The sequence below is a fragment of the Macadamia integrifolia genome, chromosome 10 (genome assembly GCF_013358625.1).
Source record: "Macadamia integrifolia cultivar HAES 741 chromosome 10, SCU_Mint_v3, whole genome shotgun sequence".
Lineage (NCBI taxonomy): Eukaryota > Viridiplantae > Streptophyta > Magnoliopsida > Proteales > Proteaceae > Macadamia > Macadamia integrifolia.
The window spans coordinates 19308372-19321695 of NC_056566.1; the positions used below are offsets into that span (position 1 = coordinate 19308372).

The window sequence follows — 13324 nt, forward strand, 5'->3', positions numbered from 1 at the left end:
AAAAAAAAAAAAAAAAAAAGGTTCTTTTGTTAATAGCACTGGACATGATGTAGATCTTTGTATCTGTTTTGCTAACTTCTGGATTTTAGGTGGTTCATTTACAGATTTTTAGCTGATATATTTGCAGCTGTTAGATAGGATACCGACTTCTTTTCAAACCTGATTAGGTATTTGGGGAGAGTTATTTTCATGTGCAATGAGGCAAACAGAAACTAGTTCAGGGAATGATTACTTCACCTGCAAAAAAAAAAAATGCTCTATCATACATTCATACCTTGCTTGCATGAGGGTTTTTCACAGCAGCGGGCAATATTATCTGTAATAGTAGAGGAGAATTATACAGATCTTGTCTGCTTCCAAGTTGGGGGAACTTAGTTGTTTCTTTTTTTTTTATGGGCTATTATACTTATTTTGGTTTGTCCAGTCTAAATCAACCTGCTCCAGAAGAGGAAAAACAGCATTTATATGAATGGGTAGAGTCACATTTCTTTTTTGGGTTTATTATGTTTCATGACTGCAATGTTAAATAACTCAGTTACATTTGCAGGGGCGGCAGTCTTCTCTGGAGGTTGGAGATTTAATAGGTCCCTAGATTCATGCCTAGGTGATATTCTTTCACTTGAAGGAAGTCGCATGCAGAAAGAGTTAGCTAATCTGTATGTCATGACTTCATCTCCTGATGCATTTGAATTTTTTGCAGTATTTGCTCATATAATCTAGAATTATCAAGTATTCTATCTCAGATATGTGCTATAATGAGATAATTCTACCTTCCAACCAAGGTCCTTTGTTGAGACGATTGAAAGCATATGGTCACTGATCTACATCCATCTGTGTATGCTTAAGTCATTAAATACACATATACTGAGATGGATGGATGATAGCATTCCCATACTGACATAGTAAGGCCCTGACACTGTTACTAGGTACTGTGGGGATATTGGGGATATTCCTTTAATACATTTTCAAGATTTGATCCTGCAGTCAATTATTTCCTCTACGCATCAGTTATTTGCTTTATTCCTGATGGTTGACATTATTTGTTAAATCAAAATGTACAAATGGCATAGTGTAGCCATCTTGTGAAAAAACTATCCAAGATAGAAGATTCATTGTATTTGCCCTGATGTAGATCCTCTTGGGAGATTGATCATTTTATATCCTTGTCCTGGATTTATAGAAATGAGAAGTAATACCCTTAATTTCCCTCCTAGTGTCTACCAGTATCCATAAGGGGATCTTAGGTTATTTTTTATTTGCCCAGGATTTAACCTGTTTGCCATGAGTTTAGTCTTTCCTTGGTATCTTCCTTTTTTTATGTCTTGGTTTAGTTTTGACATATTGCTGTAATGGAAAATAATTGTCTGTCCAAGTCTTGTTCATCATGTATCATTAAAGTCATGCTCACTGATCACTGGTAGTCTAGGTTCTAGCTTGCCAGTAGTGCGGTAAACAAACAATTTGGTGTCTGAGATACAGCTTAACTTTGAAGGAACATGATGCAGTTGCTTGTGCATGGGTAGACAGCATCATGATCCAATCTGGAAACCCAAACTGAGACGAACCAAATCCAAACCTGGGGGAATCTGGTCCAATAGGGTTTGTTCACCGTTCATATCATGAGATTGAAGAAGAAACATGTTTCTGTATCTACAAATAAGCCCTACAGTTTAAGGTCCTGAGTTCCTGAAATGATGAAATTTCCATTATCCTTGACTAATGAGTTTCTATCATTCAGTGCTGGCCCATAGTGACCCAAAAGCAGGGTTTTGGAACCCTGGTGTTGCATTAGAATCTGATGTTTTCTGACCAAGAACCGTTTGGCTTTCCTAACCATATTCACGACTCTTGTGTTATGCTGCATGGACATTTATGATTAAATTTCATGTAACAGAATATTGAAAAAGTATCGGGATGATCCATGGAGAATGCAACTTGTCAACAAACATTTTTACTTGGAGAAAGTATTTGATGATTTAAGTATAGATAAGCCAATATCAAGGTGGCGTCATCGAAATTTCTTTGGTGAAAATGTTGCTCAGAGTCAGAGAACGCAAAATGTTGATTCTGACAGTGAACCGACTGACATGGAGGCCAAGCAATCTGTTGTAAGTGTACTGAGGTTTCAAACTTCAAAATTTAATGTAATTAACCCATTACTCATGGCAAGATAACATTACTGTAGAATCTAGTAGTTTTTTAAGACCTAGAGGTGAAGATGAAAATACCCCAGAATGAATTGGTTAAATAACATTTACCTCCTTATGAATTATTTTGTTAATGCCGAGCAGAAGTTTTATTCTTTCCTCTGCAAGAATTTCATTAATAATAATATTATTGTTGTTGTTAGTCTCATTTTGTTGTGAGACATCTCTTTCATGTGTTTGGAGCCAATAATAAAATTATTCGAGCAAAAAGAAAGAGAGAAAGAGGGATGAAAGGAACTAGTAGATATAAATTTAGTGCTACCAAAAGGTCAGTTGGTTGAAATTGTTGTTTTTGGTTTTTATTCTGTACTTCTGTTTCTTGTTGTAGATGATGACCTCCAGTGTCGATGTGATTGCGGACCCTCTTGACTGTGTGTTTGGGGGGTACGGAGGAAAAGGAGAAGAGATCCATCACCTCGACACTACTGGTGTTTCACCTAGGAGACGTATCCGTGCTAACAAAAGAGCTCATCGCCGGCATCAAATGCAGCAACAGGAAGTTTCTTCAACCTCTCAATTCGCACAAGCACAAGTTGAGTGACGATGACGAACAAAGGATCAGCAAAAATAAGAGGAAAATTTTTTTTTTTTAATGAATTTATGATTCAGCAATCTCCTTCTCTGTTATTACTGCATATTTTGTGGGTGGGGAGGAGGTTGCTTTTTCTTGTATGCTTATTGACAGATTATGAATCTTTTGTCTTCCTTTGTCTGTGTTTGCGACATGCTTGTTTGGCTAAACTCAACAGCTAATAGGTAAATAAATCTTGGGCCTTGAGGCAGATCATTTGAGTTCTTTTTGCTAAATGATGGAACAATTGAAAGAAGGGAGTGTAAACGCTATTAGCTGCTTTGGTATAAACCATCTTTCTTTATGATCGGATTCCCTCAGGGTCTAAAAGAACTGAAACAGGAACTAGATTTGTCCCGGCGATTCAAAGATAATCTGGATAGGAATTGGCTTGTTTTGGGAACGGCTAGTGTATCGGCCTGGAAAAAAATCGTCTGCAATTCTGATCTCGTACAATTCCGTGAAATACCATCTTTAGGGGGTGACACGTGTATTGATACCAATACAATGGTCCAGATCTGATTTAAATGTCTTTTCACTGATTTAATGTTTTATTAGTTGTACCAGATCTGAACCATTGTATTTGTATCAATACACGTGTCACCGCCTGAAGGTGGTATTGTATGGAATTGTACGAGATCGAAATTGCAGACGATTTCAACCCGTATCGGCCTGGATTGGTAATATAATATGAAGTAAAGGGGAATGTGTTTTTTATTCTCCCTCTTCCCTTGCCATCACGGATTTCGATCTTTGCAACATTCCAATTATATTAACCTTGGTAAAATATTGTTTTCTTTTTTATCTGTGGTCAAGGGGCTTTAATATTTTAGAACACATCATATCATGTTTAAGGATGTTAAAGGTTATCAATTAGCTTAGCAATTTCTCTTTAGACTATGTGTGACTAAAGTTTGCGCCTTTGGTACTTGTCATATTTTTGGTGCGGATACCTTACTGATCTATTAGGTGGATTTGGCATATTTGCTATATTCTTGGGCGTCACAATCTTCTCCAATGACTTTTTTTTTTTAAGGACTCTTCAACTAAACACATGCAAGCTTGGAGTTTTGTGCCTTATGGATTGAGCTCCGTGCATGAATTTGATAAGAGAAAAATCATTGGAAAGGGATCTTGCAATCCACAACTCCCTGACAGCCTGACGCATCTTCCTTTCCTTTCCCTCTCCTACTTTGATATCCCCCCCCCCTTCTTTGCCTTTTCCTCTCACATACTGGGAAGAGAAGTCATGAATTGACACGCAATAACGCTTGGAGTCTAAGCAGTGAGCAAACATTAGAGCTCTCAAAGCTTCTAACTTGAAAATTATTGGGGCATAGGAATAAACTAATGGCCCTGGTTTTCTTCCAACCATGGTGTCATCTTTCACAGTTGGATGGAACTTCTGAAATAGTACCAAAAGCATTTCAGACTTATTTTAGATAAAAATCAGAATACTTAAGAGATCAATGGTGAATGAATATCTATGAGTGAGGAAAACTTTCTCCTAATCTTGACAAGTGTCTAACCTAGTTTAAAAAAAAAAGGGGGGAAATCTTATAAAGATAAATATGAATAATTCCTCAAAACGCTTCGTACCAAATTCATTTACAAAGATCATTACTGAGGTTTGACCATGTCAAACTAATAAAGAAGGTACATAGCCTGATGGAAAAGGAACTCAGGCTCCCTATTTTGGCATTTTTTAGAAGTTTAGCATAAAAAATATAGAACAAAGCAACCTCTGCTTCAAAGCATTATCAGTGCCATGCATTACTGTTATGTTTTTCCCAAAGAAGACAATTATGGTTAGTTGACCACAGAAACTGCCTTCGGCATTATCAATTCTTCATTGCCCAACAAAGAATAAGGAGCAACCTCTGCCAGCATTGGTCACACTCACACTACCATCATTGAAACCTCAATTTCCAGTCACTTTCACCAGGCAAAATAAGACTTCGTCGCACTGTAATACATGGAATCAGGACACCAGGAGAGTGCATAATAGTGGTCAGAGTACATCAGACGTGCATCAATATACATGGGGATGCAAACCAATGCGCAGAAGAGTGTATGATTGAATCAGGCACTGAAATTTAACATGTGGATAATCTAGACCAAGGCATCTACCCAATGATCAGAACATCCACATCATCTGTCCATGTGGCACAAGTGGGGGTGGGCCGCTTTGATAAGAATGAGTTCCCCACCCAAACCAAAAAAAAAAAAATGATGATCATATAAGCTGGACAAGAGTCAATTTCATTAGAAATACAATCAGAACCTACAAGAAGTGATTATGAATCAGATTACAATGTGTGTGTGTGTATAAATAGATACAACCAAGAACACCCAGTACAAAAATGCCATTGAGGCCTTACATGTGGCACAGAAACACATACAATCATCTTACTACTTATTAAGAACCAATGACACTTTCTAGGTTCTCATATTTATCTTCACCCTACAAAAAGCAACTCCTTGTTTCCCTTTTAATAACAGAAACTGAGATTCTTTCTAAGGTGTAGAGTTCACTGATACCTCCTGTGATGGAGGACTTAACTGGTCTGGATGTGAAGGGATGACAAGCTGCTGCAAGGGCTTGAGAGATGTCGTGAGCTGTGCAAATGAAGGGCGCAAGTTCGGATCACTGCAAAAAAGCATGGTTCCAAAAGCATAAGAACTCAAATCAACTCAACTCAAATAAACCTTTTCCTGAGAAATGTTTGTGATTATAAGAGGAAATATTTTAATGCAATATTTCCTCTTATAGTGAGCAATCCAAAGCTAGTAATTTACTTTCTCTCCCCGAGTAACTTTAGGGTGAATAAAACTACAATGGAAAAGGTCAATTTTGAGCAAATTTCACTTCTAAAAACCATCCACAGTTTCCTGGCTATTAGCCCTTATTGTTTCGATAAATGCACCCAACTCCCTCAGTTCACTGGTGGTATCACAAGAAACCAAAATGAAATGACTATTTAATTTGAGATGTGAAATTTACTGAAATTTCCTCCCCACCCAAAGGAAAACCAAAAAAAAAAAAGTTGGATGTCAAATAAAAACTAGCCAAGTGACTTCCAAAACTCTTATGAAATATACAAGATGATTATAGAACATATTAATGAAATATTACGTGGATGCAAGTGTGAGTGCCCTTCTGTAACTTGAATTGGGCTCCTGAGCGTACTCTGCCCGGAAAATGGGCTATTTGTCCAAATAGTGTGAATTAGGGCTGAAGCCATTCAGGGGTGAAATGGTATTAAGAAAGAGTCTGAAGCTAAATAACCACTCTTTTAACTAATCACAGACTAAAAAAGATGTGTAATATCATGAGAAAAATGTAGAGGTGCAAGGGGTGATGGTCAAAATAAGAGCAGGTGCATGTCTAGCAGTTAGAACAACCACGGGTTCTAAGTATAATTTGCACCTTCAATTTTCCCAAGCCTCAAAGAAACAATTCAGTTGATGCAGCACCTAGTCTTTGAGCACGTGTATTAGAAATAAGATGCATGTGCATGAATTTTCATCTTTCAACTTACGTCTGCCAGCATTCCCAAATTATTCTTGCAACCACGGGATCAACTTCCTTTGGAATGTCAAGCCGGCGATTCTGGAATCCCACTGCACCTACCACTTGCATTTGGTTCATTCCACTCCATGGCATCCTCAGTGTCGCAAGTTCCCACAGAATAACTCCAAAGCTATAGACATCACACCTGTACAAAGTCCAAAAGCAATATAGATGAAGATTTATATCACACAAACTCCCAAAGACAAATGGTTTGGATGGAACAGTACAATCACACATATCGATGAAAAAAATCAGGCAGGGCAAGGCCCATTAAACGGTTTGCTATAACCCTTAACAGGTTATGGTCAGGTTTGGTCTGTAAAGATCAGGAACTACTCCTTCCTTAATCTACTTAAATATTGAAGCTTTTCTTTTAAATATAAAAGCAGTTCAGTCATGTCGAGGGAATGTGCAGGGCCAATAGGGGGCAGGTAGAGGGGTTGAGTTACATTTCAAATATCTAGATAGGTTCCATATCACTACAACTCCTATTTGGTAAGAAGTACTTTAAGGCATAATTTCCACCATCAAGAGATAGTATGAGTTGGATATAGACAAGGATCTGAAAGTGCAGTGGGAATAAACGTTTGAGATTTTTGAACAAGCCTTTCTTTCTGCTGAAGTCATCACTTGCAGTAAAGCTTGTGCAAATTGTGCGGCTGGATAAACTGCTGCTATTCACCTCTAAAATAATTATAGGCTTCTGTTTCTCTTATTTAGTAATCTCCATGGTTAATTTTAAGATTTACCTAATCGAACGCCCCCCCCCCCAAAAAAAAAAAAAAAAAAAGAATTCCGTAGTGAGAAAATTCATTTATTTTCTCAGCAGATCCCCGTATTTTCACCCATAATTTATGTTTTAATATTCGGTTTTCTACCATGTTCATTACACATTTTCAACTCTGTTACCCTATCTCAACTTTTGTTTCCGCAAATTCTTTCATACTCCTTCGGTTCAAACCATTTTCTTTCAACCCAATTAGCAAAAACAGCAATCCTACAATTCATGAGAAAGCCTAAAACCCAATCCACTTGGATGCATTGAATTTTGTCCCTGCATCACTATCACGGATGTACCAAAATATACCATGTGGGGCTCAGATCTACCCAAATCTCTGGCTTGAAGTCCTGCTTCTGACTGTCATTGTATCAACACCACATTGGAATTCTAAACTAAATACTTTGATGATTGATCTCTTATTAACTCTCCTCTCATTCACACATGCTTCTCTTCATTGAGGACGTCATTCTTTAGCACACATCTTTCTTCTCATTTTGATAATATTTCCTGGGATATGTTTTCAATTTTCTCCATTTAGATAGCCATTCCATTTTCCTTTCTTCCTACTAAAAGCAATTATATTTGAATTATTTCAAAGGTACTCCAGAAAACCTTCATTCTTTGGAACAGGCCTATTGACAAATAGATTATGGATAATTCAACGCTATGATAACATACATAAAATCACCCTAAAATAACAGTAAAATTTGAAGAGTAGCAACAGAACCTAACAGTTCTTTCTTCACAATCTAGCACTATATAGAGAGAATTGTGTCCTCCCCAGACTTCTGTAGTGATTGCAAAAGCTTCTCCAGTTCTCTCTCTTAGAAGAAAGAAAATATAAAAGAGAAAACCAATCAGCAGCTGCTTCAAGTATAACTGAACAAACTAATAAATCGGAATTTTAGGGGCCAAAATTTCTCTCTCTAAAAGAGAACTAAAAGAAACAGAAAAGAGAATACCAGTGAACACCTGCTTCTTATACAAATTAACAAACTAAGGAATCAGGAAAAAAAAAAAAAAAAAAACATTGCCATGCCGAGCAGCAAAGAAAGCAATGAGCACTGTACCTCTACAAGACTATTCATTCATCACATTACAGCAAAGATAGAAAAGTCATTAGAAAGTCAAAATTGTTTATCTTACTTCTCATTGGAAGGTTCATTTCGGAGAACTTCAGGAGCCATCCACTCCGGCTAGCATGTTCAAGAGAATTTAATCAGAAACAGGAATACTCTAGTGAAGAGCATAGATGAACTTTAAATCTCTATGCATAAAAAAATAAGAAGATATCTTTGCAAATGGTTTTGTCATTCTCACCGTTCCAGCAGTGGACTTGGAAGACAAAAATGTATTATGCTTCAGTCGTGACAGCCCAAAATCACACACCTTCATGTTTTAGAATTAAGAGTCAGCATAAATGCATGAAGAGAGAAGAAAGAATTTCACAGTAGGCACAAATGCAAACCCACCCACCCACCCACCCCGCGGGGCGGTTGGCTTCTGTTTTATGGTCATCAAATGAGCCACTCAAAAGGTCTGTGTGATGCTCCAAGCTCTAAAAAATGCCTAAGCTTTCATCAATGGAATATAGAAGATAATAAAATATTATTAAGGTTTGTGAGGTGGGCACATTGAACTGGATTCTTCCAAATATGAACACATTCACCGACTGAGGGTTGGGATTGAATTGCCACACTAACTCAGGATCGACCAGGAGATATGGCCAGTGCAGTTATCCAGCCACTGCATGATACCATTGATCTCCTCACATGGATTGGACAAATATCGGTATCAGCTGATTTAACTTAGGATTGAGGACCCATCAGATCCCTAAATCCTCAGGAGATATGGCCAGTTGTTGATTACTCTCACTGTCCCAAAACATGTGATCAGATCTATGAGGGAGGATAATTTAGGAATTTTGAAATACTTACATGCACCAACATTAGTGAAATGTAGATATTGATGACTCAGTATTTTTATAAGGAAAAATTATGACTCAAATTGATACAGTAGCATCTCAAGCTGTAAGAGTGGTGTTTCTTATTTGGAATGCCCCTTTTTTTTGGGGGGGGGGGTGTGTTGGGGTGGGATTTTGGTGCCATTTGAAATCTTATCCAATAACGTATATATTGGGATTACAACCTATTTTGTCCTGGAAGCTGAGTCCAGCTTAATTTTATAGTCTATTCAAATTAATGGGCGGGGTTTTTTTTTCTCTAATATCATGATGAGTCAAAATTTGTAACCTTTGCATCAAAGATCAAAATCAGAAAGTTGGTCTTGTAACTAGTTTTTAGTAACATAAACATATACATGTTCCAAATAAACTAACAATGGCTGACACAACATTAACTTTACAAGTGAGTCCTAGTCCCTACTAGGAGCAACCACCTCTCCCTGGAAGAAATAAAAGACCCACAGACTATTGCAAACACTTCACACATCATACCTTGACATTCCAATTCTTGTCAACCAATAAATTTGGTGATTTCAGATCACGGTGAACAATTGTCGGTGTGCTATTGTGCAAGCAATTCATACCCCTGGCCTGATGAACAAAATGATACACTTGAATTTGATTAAAAAATATGATATGGATAAAGATGCAAAAAAGCAGGTTAAATGAAATATCTGCTAATTCATTACCACATCAAGAGCCATTTTTATTCTGCGCTTTTCATCGATTTGACAATTGGGACGATGAAGAATACGGTATAAGCTTCCTCTGGAAGATCAAAAGTAAATATAAGTCAAGCAATTCTAGAAACAATTTCACAACGCTAAAAGTGAATAAACTCTCATGTATAAAATTTAGCACATGACATAGGTTCAATTTAGTTTGAAAAAAAGTAGAACAATTTCTCTGCTAATTTGAAACAATCATACAAATTTTGGCCCAAGCATTTTTTTTCCCATGTGGACAATCTGTGTGGCTAGGGAGAAATAAGTTTCATGCATAGGTTTTGGATGCTAAATAATATATGGACAGATGATTATCGAATCTGAAAGCTGTGATCCTGAGTGCTCTTCATGGGTCATTATAAAGGAAGTGTAAACCCTAGTACAGTTATTTTAGTTACTTGGTACCCTGGTAAGGGGAAGAGGGAAAATAAAATAAGAACGAATGGAGACAAAGTGAGAAATGTCTGCTTATCTGTGTATTGATTCATACTAACTCGACCTAATACATTTCTCACTAAGAAAGGCAGAAATTCCCCTGAAGCTACAAAAACCTTATATTCCCCACGAATAAATATCACCAGCATACCTGTCATTTATTCTTTGGGGGGTGGGGGAGGAGAACAAATATCACCCAGAAAGAAACTTGTTTGGAAAACATTTCTGCATGATCCCCAAAACTAAAAATGGAGAAAAAACTCTCCTTCCTTAAGACCACCACCAGATAAAGAGAGTTCCAATCCCTATACACAATAGGGGTTCAAGTGACCCATAAAAAATAAGAAACGGCTCAAGAAAAATATACAAGGTAGGCATTAAGCAATCCTCATCAAAGTTAAAATCTTAACATCGAGAATTCAGTTAGAAATCAGAAACAGAATTAATAAAACTGCAGGCTTCTCATATGAAGTGCACACTTTTAGAGCTTCTCATATCTGGACATGGGAAAGACACTTCTGCCTAAATCATCCCCACCGAAGAGCAGGAGTGAAACTCCTTAAAACAAATTAGGAAAGCCATATGCATGGCATGTCACATTCTTTTATATAAGGCTAGAGAAATTAAGGGGAAAAAATGTAACATTGTTGCACAAAATGATTCCCTTTTTTACTTCCTCTCAATAAAAAATAAAAAATGTAACATTGTTGTGCAAAATGAATCCCTTTTTTTTTTACTTCCTCTCAAGAAAAAATAAGTAAAGAAAATGGTTCCGTTAGTCTGCTTAGGACTTCTTGTGTGTTGATATTCATTGTTGTAACAACTCAAGCTTTTGGGATAAGCAGTTGTAACATGGTATCAGAGCAGATTTAAATGGGGTTCAGTCTTATTTAATCGGTTTTGAGAGTCTCTAAAGAACCAAGTGGTATTTGCAGCAATCTCTGCTGTGTGTTGCTGTATCTTGAATGGTCATGAGGTCTGATCAAGAAGAATGAAGGTTGATCCTTACATGGATCATCAGATCCCCTTAATGTACATTTCTTGAAGCTTTTTGAAGACTCTTGAAGGATATCTAGTTTTCTGTTTTGTTGTTTTCCTGCTGCCTCTAGGAAACACCATTAACAGGTAGTCTATACGTTCGATTTGAATCATCTCTTGGCAGGTTATTGTCTGCCCTATAAGGAGTAGTTGAGTGAAGTTTCAATCTAATCAGACTGGTTTATTGAAAGTTCTGCTAATTCCTAAATTTCAGGACTTGGGGTTGCTAATTCTGTTAAGTAGCAGTATACCCCTATCTGTCTTTAGATTTCTATCAAACTTTCGGGATTATTCCTTTTGCTTAACATCTCCACTCGATTCAGGTTTGAAAGGATCAGACCATTGGATTCTGAGATATGGATTTTCTCCTATTCTACCCTATTTTGGTATCCTGAGAAAGTAGTTTTTTATCATATTTGAGATACCGTATGAACTTCCATAAAATGGAAAGTGTAAGAAATAGAATGATTTCAACTGCGAGTGAAATAAACTGGGATAAAAGGAGGTGACCCACTCTACCTTGGGAGAAACTCGGTCACAATAGAGAGGTTGGGAGGGCGGGTAACAGCACCCATAAAAAGAACAACATTTGGATGACGCAACCTGCTCATAATTCGCACCTGACATTTAAAAGCAAACAGCAGAAACCCTTAACAGGTGTTGATAACGAAAATATGAGCATAATCTATCATAAAATTTACTCAATTAACAAACAGCTTTACTACTTACCTCACTTTTGAATTCCGCCAAAGCATCGCCTAAGAAATCTTGATCGAGAAACTTCTTCACAGCTACTTCCTGTGCTTCAACAAAAAATGACAAGCAAGAAGTCAGAATAATGAATAATTTTTTCCTTGGCTCAGGTAAGAGGAGTATCATAGTAATAACTTTTTAATAAATGGATCTTACAAATTTTTATAATGGTCATAAAGATCAAATTTAAGAAGTGCAAAACAAAATGATCACAATCAAATTTAAAAAGTGCAACACAAAAATGATCGCAGAACACTTGCATCAAATGTAAGAAGTGCAAAACAATCCCCTCCTTACTTGGTTGAATTGAATGATATGTTTCGAGTATTTTGACAACTTGCCTTGTGTGCCTGAGCTGTCTTTGTCTCTCTCCTCTCACTACCTTGTCTCTCCTCCCTCACGACTCGGCCCTTTCCTCTTTCTTCCCTCTCCTATGGTACAATCTTTCTTTCCCTACTTTCTCTCCTATTTCTTTGTTATAGAAAATAGATTTCCCTCTCCTCCCTTTCTCCCATCGATTATATCCAATAGAATTTTTTTTTTTTTTTAATTCTTCTCTCTCAGTCCACCTCATCAATCTTTATTATTTGAATGATTTAAATTCCTTTTTCTTTTTTTATTCTGAAAAATAATCCTTGCAACCTGGTAAGTTATTCTAATTAGATCTGACCATTAGATCTAGGATCAGATCTGGCCATATCAACCACCATATTAGAATCATTTTCCTCCCATTTTTAAAGGAGCCTATCACTTGCAGAGATTTAAAATCGATCTTCAACAGCCAGTTCTGCCAACCCGGTTAAAATCAGGTTCACAGTCTTCAGACAAGGGTATCTCATCCAAAAACCAAGTTTGATCAAAATAAGTTTCAGGTCCATGTTGGGCAATTCAGACAACTAGAATTGATATGCCTGAATTTGAGATAACAAAATTACAGGTTGATTCAAATTGTACACAGTTATTCCAGGAGGATAGAGCTGTGTCCTTTAATTTTTTGGAAAGGTAAGACATTAGGGTTGTCCCCTTTATCCATTAGGCTTTGAGTTCCAACCTTCAAATTAGCATTTTGTCCCATTAGTTAACTCTTCATAACATAGTTTTTAAGGCGCTGGTAAGGCGACGCCTTAGCAACGCCTAGGCGCTGATGCGGTCTAGAGATAGTAAGGCAGTGCTCCGCCTTATGTGAAGTGGCGCCTTATGAATTTTTTTTTTTTTTTTTTTAACACATTTTAAAATTACTTGATCAAGATTCCAAATATAGATTTTTTATTGGTAGG

General features: G+C 37.0%; 2 protein-coding genes across 4 annotated transcripts in view; one reads left to right on the plus strand and one right to left on the minus strand.

Moving 5' to 3' along the window:
* The window catches only part of LOC122091389, a 5384-nt gene extending 2395 nt beyond the window's left edge, over positions 1-2989 (plus strand). For both annotated transcript variants that reach the window (XM_042661291.1, XM_042661292.1), the window contains exons 4-6: positions 548-656; positions 1895-2108; positions 2536-2989. In XM_042661291.1, coding sequence (XP_042517225.1) covers positions 548-656; positions 1895-2108; positions 2536-2748 — 536 coding nt within the window. In that variant the 3' untranslated portion in view covers positions 2749-2989. The remainder of the gene's footprint in view (positions 1-547; positions 657-1894; positions 2109-2535) is intronic.
* A 2030-nt stretch (positions 2990-5019) lies between these two features.
* LOC122091670 (serine/threonine-protein kinase EDR1-like) overlaps positions 5020-13324 on the minus strand; it is a 14892-nt gene continuing 6587 nt past the window's right edge. Inside the window, exons 6-13 of one of the 2 annotated variants that reach the window (XM_042661716.1) lie at positions 12024-12092; positions 11814-11914; positions 9786-9864; positions 9589-9687; positions 8454-8522; positions 8280-8329; positions 6321-6497; positions 5020-5428 (exon numbers count right to left, since the gene is read on the minus strand). In XM_042661716.1, coding sequence (XP_042517650.1) covers positions 5296-5428; positions 6321-6497; positions 8280-8329; positions 8454-8522; positions 9589-9687; positions 9786-9864; positions 11814-11914; positions 12024-12092 — 777 coding nt within the window. In that variant the 3' untranslated portion in view covers positions 5020-5295. Of the gene's footprint in view, positions 5429-6208; positions 6498-8279; positions 8330-8453; positions 8523-9588; positions 9688-9785; positions 9865-11813; positions 11915-12023; positions 12093-13324 lie in introns of both variants that reach the window. The other variant, XR_006143986.1, reaches the window with a different exon arrangement.